The sequence below is a fragment of the Silurus meridionalis genome, chromosome 11, assembly GCF_014805685.1.
Source record: "Silurus meridionalis isolate SWU-2019-XX chromosome 11, ASM1480568v1, whole genome shotgun sequence".
Taxonomy (NCBI): domain Eukaryota; kingdom Metazoa; phylum Chordata; class Actinopteri; order Siluriformes; family Siluridae; genus Silurus; species Silurus meridionalis.
In genome coordinates, this window is record NC_060894.1 from 22,502,017 (window position 1) to 22,522,125 (window position 20,109).

Consider the following 20,109-nt stretch of genomic DNA (forward strand, 5'->3'; position numbering starts at 1 on the left):
TAGTCGATGCACGACACTTTTATTATTTAGAAAGTGACCAATAATTTGTGAGAAATATTTGATATTTAGATCTAGGGTTAGAGTTAGGGTTAGGGTTGGAGGGTTAGAGTTAGGGTTAGGGTTAGGGTTGGAGGGTTAGAGTTAGGGTTAGGGTTGGAGGGTTAGAGGGTAAGAGTTAGGGTTTAGATGAATATGACGCAATGCAACACCACGGAGACGAGGCGTGTTCTGCGAGTCAGATAATACAGATTAACATGGCAGAGGTAGAGCTGTAACTTCCTGCAGACGAAAAAAGAACATCTGGTTTTATTTCATCTCTTTTTTGTAAAAGGGCTCTGCAAGAAGTCAGAAGGCACTTGAGTAAAGTGATGATTTGCTGTCAGTCTGAACCAAAGAAATTAAAGTGAACTTTCTGTACCATAATAAATGGCAGAGCATCAGATCTTTAATGTATTTTATCGTTTATCGAATTGAGACGCGAATCTGTTAAAAAAACTCCACTCCAAAATGGCCGAGACTCGATATAGTGCGCTGAGTAGGAGACAGGAAGCGGATTCGGATACAGCCATGTGTACCACACACAAGCTCTTACTTCTAACAGCCTCCAGGTGGCGTGAGACCTGAGTGACGTGTAAATGTGTCTCTGCCGGCCCGGGCTGGTCTCTCCTCACCAGGAGAAGAAGAATAAGGATCTGCACCTTCTTTAGTCACTCTGGACATGTAGAGCATGTAGGTGTTTACTTCTACATGAGGAACCGCATCCACATCAACCTCCTCGCCTCGCGCGCTTCCTGTTTAAGACGAGCTGGAAATAGAGGAGCGAGTCTTCATCATTCCAGGTCCGTGTCCAGCAGACAATAGACGGAGATCAGATGCTAATGCTAAAAAACAATCCCGGAATGTAGAAAAGCCGGTTTGTGTTGTTACATGTAACGCTGACGTGTCCGTCCGTGTGGCGCGCGCGCCCGTGACACTTCTGAGCCTCCCGAAGCTCAGAGCGCGTGCAGTGTAACGACGAAGAGCTCAGAGCGGCCAGAACATCCATCCAACTCCTCCTCGGGCCATGACGTCCTGAGCGCTTGTGCAGGTTCGAGCTGCGTGACGTGGAACAGTGTGAGTGAGTTTGGCGTGAAGCGCGGGCAGGTTCGGAGTGTGTGGAGCACTTGTGAAGGTTCGGAGTGTGTGGAGCACTTGTGAAGGTTCGGAGTGTGTGGAGCGCTTGTGAAGGTTTTGGAGTGTGTGGAGCGCTTGTGAAGGTTTGGAGTGTGTGGAGCACTTGTGAAAGTTTGGAGTGTGTGGAGCGCTTGTGAAGGTTGGTGTGTGGAGCGCTGTGAAGGTTTGGAGTGTGGGCGCTGTGAAGGTTTGGAGTGTGTGGAGCGCTTGTGAAGGTTGTGAAGGTTCGGAGTGTGTGGAGCGCTTGTGAAGGTTCGAGTGTGTGGAGCGGTTGTGAAGGTTCGGAGTGTGTGGAGCGCTTGTGAAGGTTCAGAGTGTGTGGAGCGCTTGTGAAGGTTCGGAGTGTGTGGAGCACTTGTGAAGGTTCGGAGTGTGTGGAGCACTTGTGAAGGTTTGGGTGTGTGGAGCGCTGTGAAGGTTTGGGTGTGTGGAGCGCTGTGAAGGTTTGGAGTGTGTGAGCGCTTGAAGGTTTGGAGTGTGTGGAGCGCTTGTGAAGGTTTGGAGTGTGTGGAGCGCTTGTGAAGGTTTGGAGTGTGTGGAGCGCTTGTGAAGGTTTGGAGTGTGTGGAGCGCTTGTGAAGGTTTGGAGTGTTTGGAACAGGGTGCTGGTGATGGTTCAGGTGTTTGGTTGCATGACACGGAACACTTGTGCGAGTTTTGACGTTCTGAATGTGTGACTCTGAGTGTACAAGTTCTGAAATACTGAGAGCTTCTGAAAGTTCAGACTGCATGACATGGACCACTTGTACAAGTTCTAAGTATCTGAAGTGGAGCCTTTATGTGAGTCCCAGCAGATGATGTTCTGATGTGCCTGTTTTGATTTCATGGCATTTATTTTCTATTTATTTGGGTCCTTCTGAAAGTTCTCAGCATTGAATTATATATAATAATAATAATAATAATAATATATGGTTGTCATATGTGTAAAACCTGAGAGAAAGAGAGAGAGAAAGAAAGAGAGAAAGAGAGAGAGAAAAAGAGAGAGATGTGATGGCAACGTTCCACGTGTCTAAAACACAAAACACAGAAACACTCCTCTTTAATCCTGATGAAGATGGAACACGTTCTGATCTGCTGAATGATTGAGATCAGATCCTCAGATTTTGCCTGATATCGAATCCCTGCGTGAGTTCTGACGTTTGGATGGTGTGATGTGAAGCACGTGGATGAGTTTCGAGTAGAAGTGCTGAAAACATTCCACGTAACGCACGTGAGGGATCAGAGATGCAGGCTGCTCCGATTAAACTGAAGTTCAGCCGGAAAACACAGCAGTATCGTTTCCACAGCTTCAGTTTTATAAATCGTTCTAATTCCTGTGTGTAGGATCTGCACAGATCATTAAACCATGTGAATGATGTTCTACTCAGGTGGAGCAGGTGACTGGGACACACCAGATTCCAAAGATGAGGAAGAGTTTGGACCAGGAGTTCATTACTGAAGTGTTTGTTCGCCTGCTGCTGTTGGCTGTCTTTATGTAAGTGTTTACTTTCATCTTCATCTTCATCATCATCTCATACACTGAGTTATTAAGTGTCGGTGTGTCGGTGTAAAGTGCAGACAGAAAGCAGAGGGTAGATCTTGTCCAGAAGTTCTTGGAGATTTCCACATTGTTTCCACTTTCTGCAAATTTGGGACGTTTTGCATGATCAGGACGTCTGAGCTCTGGTGTGAGACCTCCTACACAAAACATCTCGTCTGACTGAGTAAATTTATGGAAAAGAAGGACACAGATATGCAAATGAACATCGCATGATGATTGTGTCGTTTCAGAGTAACTGAGAAACTGGCTCCATTCACACGCCAGATCCAGCCGGAGGAGATCTGGCTTTACAGGTTCCAGCACGTGAAGAATGACCACGTTCCTACCTCACTCATGTTCGTAAGTGTGTGTTGTGTAACTGCAACATATAAACACTGAGAATGTGTGTGTGTGTTTTTAATCTCAGTTTAAGAAAGTTTACTCACTCAACTGATTCATCAGATTTTCAGATTAATCAGCACTGATATTTGATCACTGGAACCATCTGCAAAAACCCATACCACTAGTTTTTCAGGTTTCCGGTCTGCTCTCATTACAACAGCGGCCTCTAGAGGTGAATCAGTGACGCCACATGCTGTTTGTTTTTACAGTTACACTGCACGCTGCACAGAGAGCGCTATATTATATTTATTATTTATCATTTATATATATTTCTATTTATTGATTCATGTATTTAAATTTATTTCCTGTTGCACATTTTCCTGATGCAGTCCTTTTTTTTTTTTTTTTTATTAAAGTTCAGAAATATTTTATTTTCAGTTTAATTTTTATCCAGTATCTATTTTTAAAAACACCTGGTAGATTAATTGGTTATTGATCAGTATGATTGATTTCAGTAAAATCCATCGATCGACCTCGAATCTGAAACTTATGTGACACAGTGAACATGCAGGGTTTCCTCAAGGCTTGTGTGAGAGCTGTGTGAATAAAATGGAGATGGATTTTAGGCCTGTATTCAGCCGTTTTATACAGTGTCAGAAATTTGCATGAGCATTTGAATGAGCTCAGACCTTCAGAGTGAAGCTACACGTCCACTTGCAAATCGTGCTGCTTCATTGCTTCTTCTCAGGAGATGCATTGGGCGTGTCTGAGTGCTGTTTTATTTTATACGTAGAAGTGACGGAGGAATTTTTGAGCTTGGATGAGACTCTGTGGTGAAGATTACATTTTTCTGTTTTCTGCAGAGCATTGCTCTTTTCACACCGCTGGTCACCATTCTGCTTTTTGCATTCCTGAGAAGAACTGAAAAGGGCGAGGTGAAGGAGGCGTCGCTAGGTGAGTCCAGCATTCACTACGACCTTCATGTCGAAATAGTTTCAATCATATTTACTAAGAGATGTGAATTCATTTCTATAAATTAATTGTGTTTGCATTGTTCTAAGCATCTATAGAACCTGACTGTGTGTGTGTGTGTGTGTGTGTGTGTGTGTGTGTGTGTGTGTGTGTGTGTGTGTGTCCCTCAGCTGTGACGTTGACTCTGCTTCTGAACGGAGTATTCACCAACGCAGTGAAGCTCACTGTGGGAAGGTGAGGGATGATGTTTGATCACAGTGATCTTAAATACACCAATGGAAAATATTGTACATTCCTGGAATATTTAACACGTGCTGCTGCTTAGAACTTTCTCTTTCACTCTTTTACCTTCTCTGAGTTTTTTGCACTAAATCTTGTTTGCAGACGTACGTGTTTGTAGTGTAGGTCTGTAGCACCATTACAGAGGCAGAGAAGTGGAGAACACATGAACAAATTTAAAAACAAATTAACAAATTTATGAAAATAACAAAACTACAATTCAGATAAGCTAAAAAAAGAGAGGTATAGTTTGTGAATAAAATACTTACAGCTCATTGGATGAGACATTTGTTGTGTTGGTTTTATCAGAAAGTTTGGAGACTCGCTCTGTTTATAAGAAAGGACTTTATGTTTCCACACGATCGCCTTCAAAATAGTCTCCTTACACAGTAAAACAGCGCCCCCTGTGGTCTTCTGGAACGCGTCCTGAAAGTCTTCTTTTTAAATCGTATCAAGCACCTTCTGTGATTCACACCGGATCTCCGCAACTACGTGAAAACGGCGAGCTTCAAGCCGCATCTTCATCTTCAGGAGGAGGGTGAGGTCAAAGTGCAGGAGCTGAACCTGGTGATTAGGGTGGGTGTGGCAGTGAGATCGTGTGAATTGTTCTCAGACGATCATCATGCAGGAGCTGCCGAACGGTTTTGACATTTTTGGGGGTTGAGCTCGTCGAAGCTCCTCCTGATCTCTCGTCATCTTCTGCTGATGTTCTTCTTTTCTCACGAACGACTCGTCGCAGCGACGCCGCGTGTCACACGTACGTCACGTCAAACATCTCTGTGGCAGAGTTGCCCAGTTTCACACAGAATTTCACGTGTTCTAACTCGCTTTCACGTGTTCTAACTTCTAAGAACGCACGTGGGTCACAACAGCACCAGTTACACCATTAGTCCAAAAACGTTTTGATACCAAATATCCTATAAATTTGTTTCTTGTTCTGTGTGTAGTTGTGTGAATGACAGATGTCTCATCCCATGAGTGGTAAATATTCCATTCACAAACTAAGTCTAGATTTTCTGGTGTGTCTGAATTTTCGTTGTGGTTTTTATCTCCGCCACCATACCTTGGTCATGAAGGTACGTTGTTTTGTTTCACAGTGTACAGTATTGTATACAAAATTAAATGACAATAAAAGCCACAAGACTGAAATAAAGGTCATTAATTGTAAATAATCTGTGTTGAGAAATGCACGTTTTTGACTTAAGTACCGTCCAATGAGCAGCTTCAAACATACATTTAAATACGAACGAGCTGATGAGCACAAAGACAGAAACATGAAGATCATGGACTCTGGTCTCTCTGTTCACCAGCTGCTCACCTTAATGCTGCTCTCTCTCTCTCTCTCTCTCTCTCTCTCTCTCTCTCTGTCTGTCTGTCTGTCTGTCTGTCTCTCTCTCGCTCACTCTCTGTCTGTCTGTCTCTCTCTCTGTCTCTCTCTCTCGCTCACTCTCTGTCTGTCTGTCTGTCTGTCTGTCTGTCTGTCTCTCTCGCTCTCTGTCTGTCTGCCTGTCTGTCTGTCTGTCTGTCTCTCTCTCTCTGTCTGTCTGTCTGTCTGTCTGTCTGTCTGTCTCTCTCTGTCTCTGTCTGTCTGTCTGTCTCTCTCTCTCTCGCTCACTCTCTGTCTGTCTGTCTGTCTGTCTGTCTGTCTGTCTGTCTCTCTCTCGCTCTCTGTCTGTCTGCCTGTCTGTCTGTCTCTCTCTCTCTCTCTCTCTGTCTGTCTGTCTGTCTGTCTGTCTGTCTCTCTCTCTCTCTCTCTGTCTGTCTGTCTGTCTGTCTGTCTGTCGCGCTCTGTCTGTCTGCCTGTCTGTCTGTCTCTCTCTCTCTCTCTCTCTCTCTCTCTCTCTCTCTGTCTGTCTCTCGCTCTCTGTCTGTCTGTCTGTCTCTGTCTGTCTGTCTGTCTCTCTCTCTCTCTTTCTCTCTCTGTAGGCCGCGTCCCGATTTCTTCTACCGCTGCTTTCCAGATGGTCAGATGAACGCAGAGTTCCAGTGCAGCGGCGACTCTGAAATGGTGACAGAAGGGAGGAAGAGTTTCCCCAGTGGACACTCATCATGTAAATAAAACGATTTTTATTTTTAAGGAAATAACTCGAGTCAACAAACAGGAGTAATTGTGTGTCAGTCTGCTATTTATAGTCTTAAAACAAACTCATGACTTTATTGGAAATAGCTTTGGTTTCAGCATGTGACCTCCAAGAAATCTCTACAGAGTCATGAGTGTGGGAATCTGACTGAAGTCATGTTGGACACTTTCACAGAGCAGAACAAAATCAGAACTCGCATCAGACTGCTTCATTCGTTGCATTTAAAAAAAAAATTCAATTCAATTCATGTTTATTTGTTCAGTAGGAAATTGTGCTTTTGAATCCCGAGTGAACACCGGATACTGGATTCAGTTAAAACCCCAAAGTTAATGTTTTTATTTTTGAATAACAGCACGTTCTTTCATTATTAATATAAACTCAGATTTTACTTGCAGCTCAAACTACTCATAATCAAACATCTCTCTGTAGTCAATATTTATAATATCGACGCATTTCTGTGTTCAGTCTACATTTTTTCTCTTTATTTCTTTATTAGTTGCATTTGCTGGCCTCGGCTTTACGGCTCTTTTCGTGGCTGGGAAGCTCCACTGTTTCAGTCCGGCCGGTCGGGGAAAAGCGTGGCGTCTCTGTGCGTTCCTCACGCCTCTACTCTGTGCTGTCTTGATCGCCGTCTCCAGAACTTGCGACTACAAACATCACTGGCAAGGTGAATGAGGATCCACACAAATAGCAGTTTAGCTTTACTTCGTGACTTCTACATAAATAACACACAGTAACACAAGATTTCAATATTTTTCTCATTTATTTGCATTTCCATTGTTCTACAAATAAATTTAACAGACAGTAAAAACAAATAATAAAACAAATATATAGCAGACATGAACAAAGCAGTCAATATTTCAAATAGAAAAAAGTCCACGCATTAAATACCTACAAATCTGATAGGAGTTTATGGGAGAATGTTTAAGTGCACGATGAAATCTCGATGCAGATGTTTCCCACAGCTGCACTGCACTTTATTTTTAATGTTCTTTAATGATATAAATAACATTCTGTTACTGAATCTCTCTGTTGCTTGTTGTTTCAGATGTATTAGTGGGGTCGCTGCTGGGTTTGATTTTCTCGTATCTGTGCTACCGGCAACATTATCCGTCGCTCACCGAAACCGATTCCCACAAACCCCTACGGTTCAGAGACGCACTTCTCTCAGCACAGGAACGCAAACAGGCCGCGGCAGGATTTCTCCTGCCTCTGTAGAGGTTTCAGTAGCATCTAAGCTAATCTTGAACTGTGTGATGGACATGTCCTCATTCACAGCCCTCAAACTAATGCTGCCAATGTGTGTGTGGGACCGAGACTGAGATGTTCCTGTTTCAGTCTGACCTTCTTAAGAACATACAAAATAATTGTTTGTGTATTATTATTATTATTATTATTATTATATATGTATTTCAATTTGTATTCGAATAGTCTGGGTTGGGGGGGAGGGGGGTCTTTAACATGTTTGTACGTCATTTGTTCACATGGACTTCACATTATAGTTATAATGGGGTCTCAATAAAACGTTTGGAAAGTTTGGACTGTGGCCTACTGCTTCGTTCAGGGAATAGTGATGGGAAGATCGAGTCATTTTTTCGATTCGGTTCTTTGAATCTTGAATCAAAATGAACAAATCTTTTTTTTTTTTTTGAGTCATTTATTTAAAAAAGATTTAATGTTACATTTTCAATAAGCAGATCCTCCAACACATCTACATTCACCAACTTTAGATCCAATAATAAAATAACAATGCTGCTAAGCACAAATTATGATGAACAGAATGAGTAGCTTCTTCTGGTCTGTGTTTTTAGTTCTTTTGTCACGTGACACATAAACGAATGACTCAGACCAGAGAACTCACGTGATGAACCACTCAGTTCCGTTTCCTGTACATAACCTAAGAAGATTTTGCGATGCTTTGCTCATGTGCGTCCAGTAGAAAAGGAACAAATCGCTCTTTGAGACGAATCGTTCTTCTGAGTCACATTAAAGACTCGTTTAAAATGAACGACTCGTTCATGAACCACGATCACTAACAGGGATGTAAGAATAAAACAGTCAAAGTCAATTATTAAACAGTCAGTCTTGTAATAATGTGTATATATGATAGTTTTATTTAGAAATAATAAAAATCCACCAAGAAGTTACACAGTTAATAAATAAAATAGAATTATATATAATGTATAATAATTCTGGATATACAGCGTATTTTCAGTGCTAAACCATAATTCCTGACAGTTTCTTCGTTGAATGATGTGCATTAACAAAATGTTTTTTATTAAGTATTGATTACTGATGAATGATGCATGTTTAGCTAGCAATACTCATGAGCTTGATCTAAAGTTTAGTTGCTGAGAAGCTAGCATGCGAGGATGAATATTAGACTTAGGAGTTAAATGCCGCATATGTAATAATTTTTGGTCAAAATGATGCATTTAGCTAACACATGCTGTAAAGCATGCTGTATTGTTTCATACAATAGCGTTATGCTAATATCGTGAACCGTGATATGTCAGACAGTGATATGTAATTTGAAAAGTTTATACAAGGAAATTTATCATGAACCCGGAGATCTTCCATCTGACACCCTTTAGCACACTGTAGAGCCATATCCTTGCAATCACTTCAGCAAGAGGGCGCTGCTGAGTACAGAAATGGCTGTTGTGAGCAGAACAAGGAGTCCAGAAAGTCCGTTTGTGTCACTGCGGCTGCTGGGACGCTCTTGTGTTTGTTTCTGCAGAAATTTTTCAGAATATACCATGTACAACTCTACACATCTCCGAGCCTTCATTTGCTGGATGAGTGCAGGGTAACCAATCTCTGTGATGCTCACTGTATCATCATTGATGTCTTGGGACTTAACAGAGACCTGAACTTCAGTTGTAGCATTCTCGGCAGTGCTTACTCTCTCAGAAATTCTCTCCTCAGTCATGGGCCCATCCCCCTGGATACTGCTAATATTTTCATCACGCAAGAGGTCAGTTCTATTCATGCACTTGTCCATATAGTTTTCATAAGTCTGGGCTTGTGGCGGTGGCTTGAAAGTGTAGTCACGGCCATAGTCATTGGTATCAGTAGATTTTGTGCCATACTGCTTCTGCATATAATGGTTGTAGTAATGCTCCTCTTGGGGGCTGCTGAACTGAAAGTGTGGACGTGGAAATCGACCCAGGCCGTACCCTACAGCCATCCCCGCCATTGCACCAACTCCAGCTGCCAGCATTGCCTTTTTGGCAAAGCCTTTGGATTTCACAGATGGTGCATAACCCATATTATGAACCGATTTGGAGAAAGGGGAGCCACCCATTCCATACCCTGGACCCCCAAATCCACCTCCATAGCGTGGACTAAGGATTTTATTGTTAGGATTCCAGTTAGGATATACTCCTCCTGAAGATGGATAGCCCCCTGGGAATCCTCCTGGTTGTCCTGCTGTTCTTACTGGATAGCCACCACCCGCTGGGTACCCTGCAGGATACTGGTTAGGACTTACACCACCTCCTCTAGGATACTGTCCTCCAGATGGGTAACTACCACCTGCAGGGAACTGATTGGAATGCCCACCTTGATTCACACCTCCTCTTCCTGGATACTGGTTAGGATACCCTCCAGGACTACTGCCCCCTTGTCCTGGATATTGCCCTCCAGATGGATACCTTCCTCCTGCAGGATAACTCCCACCAGCAGGGTAACTCCCACCTGCTGGGTAACCCCCCCCAGCAGGGTAACTGCCACCTGCAGGATAACTCCCACCAGCAGGGTAACTGCCACCTGCAGGATAACTTCCACCTGCTGGGTAACTCCCACCAGCAGGGTGACTGCCACCTGCAGGATATCTCCCACCTGCAGGATAACTCCCACCAGCAGGATAACTCCCACCTGCAGGATAACTCCCACCTGCAGGATAACTACCACCAGCAGGATAACTCCCACCACCTGCAGGATAACTCCCACCTGCAGGATAACTCCCACCAGCAGGATAACTCCCACCAGCAGGATAACTCCCACCTGCAGGATAACTCCCACCAGCAGGGTTCTGATTAGGATATCCTCCTGGACTAGCACCTCCTTTAGCAGGGTATTGTTGGTTGGGATGCCCTACCCCAGGATTACTGCCTGCATTGGTATGCTGGTTGGGCTGCCTGGGATAGTTGGGCTGTGGCTTGCTCCCCTGAGGAGGCTTGTTTGAAGATGTAGGTGTTTTAGTGTTGGTCGGCTTCTTGATGCTTGTTCCTTTCTTGCTTGCTGATGTATCATGCAGCAATAGCATTAAAGCCAGACAGAAGATTGTAAAGATGCACAGCTGCCCCATCCTGTAATCAAGTAATTGACACTGTATTAGAGCATTTAACTGTGTTTAAAAAGACTTTCTGTTGTTGAATAACCCTTTTTAAAGAAAAGGCTGTTTAACTCAAATACTAGACTACAGTTTGGATTTTAGGATTAGCAGTAAGATTAGCTTGATTTCTCAAGTAATATGTCATTTGTAGAAAATAGCGATGCAACAACAGAAATAATTACTAATATATTCTTTGTTACTAAAACCTCCATCATATGTGGTGAATCTCCACGTCCATGACCTACGTGATGATGTACCCACAATCCTCATTTCCAGCTCAGCTGATTTCTTTTCCCCCTCACATATATTTCATACTTAACAGTAAACAAGGAAATCCAGTGATGGAACTAAGAGCAGAAGCAATTGGTGAAAGGACATTCATGTTATGTTCAAAATAATGAAATTATAAATTAAAAATATAAAAAGCAGTAAACAGTAATAAACTATATAAAGTCAACATTACATATGACAATCCTATAATTAGTGCAGTTTATACATTTCTGTAAAATCTTAATTTAATTGGAAATCTAAAATGATTCAATAATGCAGAAGGCATAAACATCTGTAACCAGATGTTTGTATTCTACATACAGTGCATATAGTGTACATGTGATTGGTCTAAAAGTCTGAGCCAGACTGCGGTCAGACATGGCCAGGATTTTGCACTTGCAGATTGCTAATTGTGTTTGTCGAGCAGAAGTGATGCTCAGTTGATCTTATTAAGCGCTAAAAGCCCCATTGATTTTCAGATCAGTTACTATGAGCTGAAGCTTAAGGGCTGGGGATTTTTTAATCTTGATGTATTTCCTTCTGAATGTCAGAATGATGATGTTTTGAAGCTCTTGGCTGATTTGTGTTGAGATACACCACATTCTCAAGTTTTTCTCAACCTCCACCTGGGAAAAGTGCTGGCCATGAAACTGGAACAAAATCTTTCATGTCTAAGAAGAACAGTTTTTATTTTATCCAGAGAAGTGATGGGAACAGTATATAATGTGTGTTAAAAGAAAAAGACACAACCAAAACCACACCTATAATCCGTGTTTACTATATCAAGCTGTTATTACAGAGGGTTTCATGTGTTTCATCCAATCTGCGTCTACATGTAAAGGTTTCACCTCCATCATCAGCATCAGGGTGTGTTCAAACACTCCATTTTAATAAAGTGGTGCGCACCCAAACACACACACACACACACACACACACTTTACGAAAACAAACCTTTTAATTAAACGAATCCCTATAATTTCTCACTGTCTATAGACGGCATATGTTCCGGATGAGAAGTGTGTGTGTGTGTGTGTGTGTGTGTGTGTGTGTGTGTGTTTGGTTTATGATGGATAAATTATTCAATGAATAAATTAACTGATCATAATGACTGCTGCATGGCGCACTTTATTACATAATCAGAAGTAAATAAATAAAGATAAATATCTGCTTCTTACCTGATGGATGGCTGCTGCTGCTGCTGCTGTTTCTCCTCCTGGTACCAAAAAGGTCTGTTTGCTCCTCTGGTTCTCGATTTGCTCTTTATTCCATATGGAAATGCACTGCACAGGGTAGAAGATCATGGACTGGACTCCGAGTGGAGGGAATTGTGGATTTGGGCTGTGTTTGGGGCGGGATTTCCTGCCCTGGTCATGGGAATAACGGGAAAAAGGACGCGGCTGGGCTTCTGTCATCTGAAGCCGATGAGCTTTTTTTGTAATCTCCAGATTATTTCTCAAATGGTGGCGCTGTACACGGAAATCCACACCCCTGCTCTAAATCCTGGAAATATTTTGCCCAATTTGTGTTGTCTTTCTTTCTTTTTGCCATTTATTTACTTACAACGTATTTATTTATTATTTTTTTTAATCCTAACCTATTCAATAACACAGTCTATATTGTTATGGCAGAAAATCATAATTAAATTAAAAATAAATCATTTAACAACATAATTACACATAATTGAAAGAACATTCCGTGTATCTCCATTTTATTTTTTACAGCAGATAAATCACATTGATCTGTTTGTTCACTTCCGGTTTGCTGGTGTTTTCTATAATGGTGAATGTTTCGCTCGCGCGCTCCTCTGCGTCTGGCACGTTCGTTATACGTTCGCGCACATGCACGCGCGCGCGCATATAGATTACGTCACTGTCTGTAAGTTCAGCACTGGTGCTACATCATGCAGACACTGCTATAAAAAAACAACAACATTACTTATTAAATAAAAAGGAAAAATAAATAATCTCCATTTTATTAAGTCTTACATGTTCTCATGGTTCCTCAGATACAACAAATACATTACAACATGATCAGAGCAAAATCAGTACACAGCAGGATTCAGTTTCACTAAAGCAGTTCTGAGAATTCATAGAAAAGATCATCAAATGCTACTTCTCCAGTGAGACGGAGGAGTAGAGAAGATACACTCTGGTTATAAGATCTGTATGATGATGCTGAGTGACAGGCATCACTTTAGTCCAGATCTGATCTTACATTTGGTTTGATATTTAGATATTTAGAAATATCTGATGAAATGTAAATGAAGTGGTAGGGGATTATTGGATTCACAGTCTAACAACTGCAGGATGTACCAGAAATTATTCTATTGGTAGTGCACTCTTAAGTCATACTATAACATTAGACAATGTTTTGATGAGTGATGTTTCAATCCTTGGAGTGATTAAAAAAAAAATAAGATCCTGAGAGAGAAATGAAATGAAACATCTACTAACAAAAAGCTTTATCAGACAGACGCTGCATGTGCTGCAGAATCGTACGCCGTGTTTCACAGTACCTGCAACAACAATAATTCATAATAAATATACAGTATAATAAACATCCATTCAAATACCAGTGAGTTTCCATTCACACGTACCGCTGCTTGATCTTCTCCATCTCTCTGTTCTCTTCCTCCTTCAGTTTCACAATGAAGCTCTGTAGCACAGGCATCTCCAGCTTGATATACTGCGCTACCTGCAAACAACAAAACAACACCTGAATGACTGTTTACTGGAGTTTCATGTTGTTTATCTCCCATGCTGCTGTACACTGTCTGGACAAATAACATGAAACATGTTGTTTTGACTGCTGCTGCAGGTTCAAGATGCAACATCAGCATTTCTAGCATCATGTTCACCTGAATTCTGCTATTCAAACCTACATTGTGAAAAAAATTGAAAAACTGAGTAAAAATGGAGCAAAATGCTTTTTTTACTTTTATTTAAACACCAACCAATTTCTTTTGAATCATGAAGTCAGACAGAAAGGAAGTAAATGTAATTCCTTACTGTAATTAAGCAACTTTTTCGTATTGTGTTTTACTCGAGTATTTCCGTTTGGAGAGAATTTTGAAACTTCACTACATTTCAAAGTCATCTGACATTTTACTCAAATACATTTCGCAAAATCAGTCGTTCCTTTTTATTTATGAGCGAATAAAAACGTAACTGGTCAAACACGCCGCCGAAAGTACCAATCAGGGTCGAGCGTGCGCTCTGTCTTAAACTTGTTTTGATTGGTGCCTGGCAGTGGCAGAGAGGGCACGAGCATCCGCACACGTGGACTTATTCACACCATTTTCTGAAGTTGTTTGAGTCATTAATATCATTCTATTGATAGATCAGTGTGCTGAGAGTCACAGTCGAGTCTTTACACATAAACTGAGTTGATAAATAACCAATCAGACTGCAAGTTGTCGACTCTGAGGCTCTCTAACAGGCGTCCAATCAGATCAGCATTCACATCCTTTGGTTCGGATGGTCAGAGAGCGCACTAGTCAGAGCTCGCAACCCGCATCTGTAGCACAAGCTGGAATATATTCTCATGGATTTAATAGCTGTTATTTCATTCCGCAATGACTGACAGAGGAGAAGAAACTGATTCGGTTGCAGACACAAGGACATTCACAAGATAGACTTTATAAAAGAAGTCGGACATTGTGATTAAAGGTCACCAAAACAGTTTAAAACAGTTGTTAAACTTTTTCATACTTTAGTGTTTTTTTTCCTGTAGAATTTGCACAGAAACGCATCATTTGTCTTCATTTCAAATCCACAGGAAAACTGTAATGTGCTGAAACAAAGCAGGAAACCCCGGGGTGATGTGGTGAGGTGAATATCGGTGCTCCTGCTGGAGATGATGTATGTGGAAGTGCAGTTGTGGCTCCAGTGAAAGGAGACGTGTTGAATTGTGATCATTGGGTTTCTTGCTCTAATGACGTTTATTCTGACTGTATGAGATCCTGTGTGATGCAGCGCTCTGATCTACTGCACGTCTCTAAAATACTGATGGTTTCTGTATTTGATTGATCTGAATTGATTCACAATATTGAAGGTTTAGGTGTAAAATACACGGCCCACTGCTGGTGTACTGTGTATGTACTGATTTAAACCCAAGCCGGATTCAACATTGTTTAGAAATAGCTCAAATAGCTTGAACCAGCTGACACCAATATCTTACATCATAGGTGACCTCCTCGACCTGGTCAGGCTCCATTAGGAAGATTTTGCTGATCTGTTCACATGGTCCATGCAGGAGACGAAAGACCAGCGGGTGATCATCCTTTTTTAGCTGGACGCGCTCTGAAACAAAACACAGAAACCAATTGAATGGCATTCAATTCTGTTTGCAGTGAAAATGTTCAGCATCCAGGTGAGGGTGTAGCAGCTCACCTCCACTAATGTGTAAAAGGAAGAGACTGAACTCATCAGGACCGTTCTCAATCTTAAACTTGTTGAGCAGCACACGCAGGACCTGCGACATGTTCATGGAGCTGTTGATGCGGACGTTAGTGACCGAACCAAAAGCCGGGGTGAAAACCGCCGTCTGACAAATCGAGAAGGTGAGGAGGAAAACAGAATAAATACAGAAGAGTCAAGAGACAGACGTTTTCCAAGACAGACTAGAGAAAATTTAGAAATGTAAACATTCGGAACAGTAATTTTGATGGTGATCATTTTATTAATTTGAAATGATGAAAAAAACTTTGTTAATTTCTAGAAAAGTCGGACTTTGAAGCAGAAATGTAGATGTTAAATATGAGTTATGGTAGTTTTTAAAAAAGTAGACATTTAAATAGAAATTTGGACAATTTATAAAAATATCTATAAAAAATACAATAAAAAAACAATTCTAATACAAACACAACAAAAATAATGCAACAAAAAAATGTCAAAATTGAACACAGAAACTCGACGTTTGGTTACTGAATTCAGACTGTAGTAACTCATACTGTGCGATTGTAGAAATGGCCATTGAAGGAACAGCGATGTCGTCTGATTCGCCTCTGGTTACCAGGTTCTGTTTGCTCACCAAGACTCCGCCCACTCACACAACTCCTGGTCCTCTGCAGAGAGGAATCCTCCTCTTCTACTGCCCATGTGACACGTAACAACATTACATACAATATATAAATATATATGGTTCCAGCCAAAAGTTTGAACATACTGTACCTTCTTCTTCAGTGTTTTTTATTATTATTATTATTGTTATTATTATTATTTTCAACATCTAAAGAATCCAAACTATTAAAGAACTCATATGAAATTATTTAGTAAACAAAAACACATATTTCAGATTCTCCAAAGGTGTGATGCTGTGGAGGTGTTTTGCTGGTGACAATGTTGGCGATTTAGTCGGAATTGAGGACACTCGTAAACCAGCATGGCTACCACAGCATTTTGCAGCTACATGCCACTCTATCTGGTTTGCATTAATTGGGTTATAATTTCTTTTCCAACAGGACAATGACCTTAAAAACACACCTCTTGGTTCTGTAAGGGTTGTTTGTTCCAGAAGGATAGTGATGGAGTGCTGCATCAGATGAACTGGCCTCCACAATCACCCCTAAAACCCAGTATAGATTGTTTGGGATGAGTTAGACCTGAGAGTGAAGGAAAAGCAGCCAACAAGCACTCAACACCTTGGCAACTGCTCAAGCTTTTTGGAAAACCATTTCAGGTGACTACCTCATGAGCATCATCTAAGCAGGAGGCTATTTTTAAGTATTGAAAATATAAAAGATATTCTGGGTTATTAACCCATTTTTGTTTACTACGTAATTCTATATTTGTTTGACTTCAGTATTACTGTACATTAGAAAAACATTGAATAAGAAGGCGAGTCCAAACTTTTGAGTTTTTGAGTTCAGTGTACATTAGGATTCTATGAGTTTAAGTTTAAATTGATGTACCTGTATCTTCTGCCTGATCTGTTCTCTCATCTGATTCCCTCTCAGGCTCGGTGACCTTAATTGTGGGTGGAGCCTGTGTCGTGTGCTGTCTAAAAAAAAAGAGTTATGACTTGGCATAATGTGATCCTTTTATTCCTTTATATTGTTGTATATTATTATTATTATTATTATTATTATTATTATTATTATTATTATTATGTAAAAGAATGATAAACTATTGAATGAAATAAAAACTGCTGTATACTTTGGGCCATTTCTTTTCATCCCAACTCTTGAGCGTCTCAGTGATGCGAGGAAACGAGGAAAGTCGGTTGGCTCTTTGCCATCTTGCATCTGCAGTCTGATTGGTCGCTGCAGACCCCAGTAGATGTTCAGCAAACCTTCAATGATCAGCTCTCCTTCCTCCTGTTTCAGTCACAACAATCCCCAAAAAATATTATATATAAACACAAAGTGCCACAAACTAGCTTTCTCAGTCTGTGTGTGTGTGTGTGTGTGTGTGTGTGTGTGTGTGTGTGTGTGTGTGTGTGTGTGTGTGTGACTCGCCTCTCTGTGCCGCAGCTGGAGTGATTTCTCCTCATAATAAAGGTTGTAGGTTTTGAGATGTGACAGTAAGTCAGTTCTAAAAATAAAATTTTTACTCATAAAACAGAGGCAGTTCACTTTCTCAGAGCAATAAAGAGAATACAGGCTTTTTATTATTAAATAATAACAACAACAACAACAACAACAACTATAATAATAATAATAATAATAATAATAATAATAATAATTATAATAATAATAATAAAGTTTGCACTCATTTGGATTTAAAAATTTGACTCTTACTTGCTGATGAACTTGTTTTTACCGATCTTCACTGAATCCACAACAGCCATTGGAACAAATGAGATTAGGGCCTGAAATAAATTAAAATATAATATAATATAATATAAGAAACCTAAAGAAAAGAAAAGAAAAGAAAAGAAAAGAAAAGAAAAGAAAAGAAAAGAAAAGAAAAGAAAAGAAAAGAAAAGAAAAGAAAAGAAAAGAAAAGAAAAGAAAAGAAAAGAAAAGAAAAGAAAAGAAAAGAAGAGAAAATGTAGAGAGGAAAACAGGAAGGAGAAGAGCAGATGAAAGGTGAGAAGAGAGAATAAGGAAGAAGAAAAGAAAATGGGGAGACAGAGGGGAAATGAGGAGAAAATTAAAAACAAACCAGATGTTGGAACAAAATAAAGAATGTAGTGAACAAAACCAGAAGTGAAGAAAAGCTTGATCAGACAGGCCTTTTTGGCCTGCGAATCTATAGAGTTGTTGTGTGTGTGTGTGTGTGTGTGTGTGTGTGTGTGTGTGTGTGTGTGTGTGTGTGTGTGTGTGTGTGTGTGTCTTTTGTACAAAATGATCTCTATAATAATTCTCTATATTCACTCATAAGTCAGAATTAAACACCAGCTGCTGTGTACAATGATGTGTTTCTCATGCGTTGGTTTTACAGAAACGCATCAAGAGGCATGAGGACTAAACATTTTACACACACCTTACACACACTTTACACACACTACACACTTTACACACACCTTACACACACTTTACACACACTACACACTTTACACACACCTTACACACACTTTACACACACCTTACACACTTTACACACACACACACCTTACACACACTTTACACACACACACTTTACACACTACACTTTACACACACCTTACACACTTTACACACACTACACACACTTTACACACACCTTACACACACTTTACACACACACACACTTTACACACACCTTACACACACACTTTACACACACTTTACACACACTTTACACACACCTTACACACTTTACACACTACACACTTTACACACACCTTACACACACTTTACACACACTACACACTTTACACACACACTTACACACTACACACTTTACATACACACTTTACACACACTTACACACACACTTTACACATACACACTTTACACACACACACACACTTTACACACACACTTTACACACACCTTACACACTTTACACACTTTACACACACACACACACTTTACACACCTTACACACACTTTACACACACTTTACACACACTTACACACACACTTACACACACTTACACACACTTTACACACACTTATACACACTTTACACACACATACACACTTTACACACACACACACTTTACACACTTTACACACACTTTACACACTTTACATACACCTTACACACACTACACACTTTACATACACCTTACACACACGTTACACACACTACACACACTTTACACACACTACACATACTTTTACACACACTTTACACACACTACACATACCTTTACACACTTCACACAAAAAAAAAATTTGATATGGTTTGTTGTGTTGCACGTGTTTACTATAAAAGAGAAACATAAGTAACATGATGCTTTAAAAAGCATGACAAAGTTCAGGTCTTATTGAGTTGACGAGGCAGATGGAGGCAGATGGAGGCAGACAGAAACAGACAGAGGAAGGAAGAGGACTGAAAGTGGTGATAAAAACGGTCTATTCTCTCGATGTAAAGCAGAAGCAGGTGATGATGTTACACTCCTCCATGTCCTGAACATGAGAACTTAACATGATTTCTTTCAGTTCTAGAAGAAGCTGTAATATGCTGCAGTCAACGCTTTGCTTCTCTACATACACACTTCGGTTTTTGAAGTGTGTGTGATGGAGCTTTGAGAGGAAAATATTGAAAGCAGAAGATGAAGAAAATGAACAAACAGGTGACTTACTGTGTACGAAGCCCAGTGCCTCGTAGAACAGGAGACAGGAAATGTGTGTGTGTGTGTGTCAGGTGCAAAACACTCAGACCTTCTGAAGACTAGATTTTACCAGGAAGGCAAAAAGTGTGTGTTGACAGACTACAGGAAGTCGTGCCCCTCCCTACAAGCAACTCACACAGGAAACAGTGAATTTGCACTTATATCTGGACTTCCTGTATGAACCGCACATGCACTGGTGTACATCTTTATATCAGAAACATGCACCAGGTTCAATCTTGATGTGTTGCATCGCTCACTCAAGCATAAGAACTTTTATTATTAAAAGTGGTACAGAAGTAAAACTGCAGCTTCTCATTGCTTTGGATGATCTTTTGACCTTTGGGCCACTTTTCTTGTTTTGATGTAAACTCATTAAATGTAAGAAGCTGAATATTTTTGGTGGTTTAGAGAGAAGGGGAAATGCATGTG

The 20,109-nt window shown here is 40.6% G+C and overlaps 3 protein-coding genes across 7 annotated transcripts; 1 reads left to right on the forward strand and 2 right to left on the reverse strand.

Annotated features, from left to right (window-relative positions):
* Nucleotides 1-529: 529 nt before the first annotated feature.
* plpp5 (phospholipid phosphatase 5) lies at nt 530-7,902 on the forward strand. Of its 4 annotated transcripts, none has more exons than XM_046861159.1 (8): nt 530-839; nt 2,540-2,646; nt 2,943-3,051; nt 3,897-3,987; nt 4,176-4,239; nt 6,211-6,335; nt 6,862-7,032; nt 7,414-7,902. In XM_046861159.1, the coding sequence occupies exons 2-8, from the start codon at nt 2,576-2,578 to the stop codon at nt 7,581-7,583; spliced, it is 801 nt and encodes a 266-aa protein (XP_046717115.1). In that variant the 5' UTR covers nt 530-839; nt 2,540-2,575; the 3' UTR covers nt 7,584-7,902. The 4 variants fall into 4 exon arrangements, with proteins under 4 accessions (XP_046717115.1, XP_046717118.1, XP_046717117.1 ...); XM_046861162.1 differs by lacking the exon at nt 530-839 and adding an exon at nt 862-1,117; XM_046861161.1 differs by lacking the exon at nt 530-839 and adding an exon at nt 862-1,087.
* Nucleotides 7,903-8,456: 554 nt separating this feature from the next.
* On the reverse strand, nt 8,457-12,459 carry prnpb (prion protein b). Its single transcript, XM_046861155.1, has 2 exons — nt 12,150-12,459; nt 8,457-10,678 (listed from the first exon to the last, which is right to left on the reverse strand). Exon 2 carries the CDS (start codon nt 10,675-10,677, stop codon nt 8,986-8,988), a length of 1,692 nt encoding a protein of 563 aa, XP_046717111.1. The 5' UTR covers nt 10,678; nt 12,150-12,459; the 3' UTR covers nt 8,457-8,985.
* A 458-nt stretch (nt 12,460-12,917) lies between these two features.
* On the reverse strand, nt 12,918-19,790 carry rassf2b (Ras association domain family member 2b). 2 transcript variants are annotated; one of them, XM_046861157.1, is made up of 10 exons: nt 19,651-19,790; nt 17,714-17,784; nt 17,432-17,507; nt 17,130-17,290; nt 16,886-16,974; nt 15,926-16,062; nt 15,366-15,519; nt 15,154-15,275; nt 13,571-13,668; nt 12,918-13,489 (listed from the first exon to the last, which is right to left on the reverse strand). In XM_046861157.1, exons 2-10 carry the CDS (start codon nt 17,761-17,763, stop codon nt 13,423-13,425), a joined length of 954 nt encoding a protein of 317 aa, XP_046717113.1. In that variant the 5' UTR covers nt 17,764-17,784; nt 19,651-19,790; the 3' UTR covers nt 12,918-13,422. The 2 variants fall into 2 exon arrangements, with proteins under 2 accessions (XP_046717113.1, XP_046717112.1); XM_046861156.1 differs by having other exon boundaries at nt 15,926-16,065.
* Between the last annotated feature and the right edge of the window lie 319 nt (nt 19,791-20,109).

Excerpts from the sequence above, each read along its gene's own strand:
- rassf2b (XM_046861156.1), bottom strand. The coding sequence starts at position 17,763 with ATGGCTGTTGTGGATTCAGTGAAGATCGGTAAAAACAAGTTCATCAGC. Across the intron at positions 17,291-17,431 it reads TCCAGCTGCGGCACAGAGAG|GAGGAAGGAGAGCTGATCAT; the intron begins GCGAGTCACACA and ends TGACTGAAACAG. Across the intron at positions 16,066-16,885 it reads AGATCAGGCAGAAGATACAG|TAGAAGAGGAGGATTCCTCT; the intron begins GTACATCAATTT and ends TCACATGGGCAG.
- plpp5 (XM_046861159.1), top strand. The coding sequence starts at position 2,576 with ATGAGGAAGAGTTTGGACCAGGAGTTCATTACTGAAGTGTTTGTTCGC. Across the intron at positions 2,647-2,942 it reads CTGCTGTTGGCTGTCTTTAT|AGTAACTGAGAAACTGGCTC; the intron begins GTAAGTGTTTAC and ends GTGTCGTTTCAG. Across the intron at positions 7,033-7,413 it reads CTACAAACATCACTGGCAAG|ATGTATTAGTGGGGTCGCTG; the intron begins GTGAATGAGGAT and ends TTGTTGTTTCAG.
- prnpb (XM_046861155.1), bottom strand. The coding sequence starts at position 10,677 with ATGGGGCAGCTGTGCATCTTTACAATCTTCTGTCTGGCTTTAATGCTA.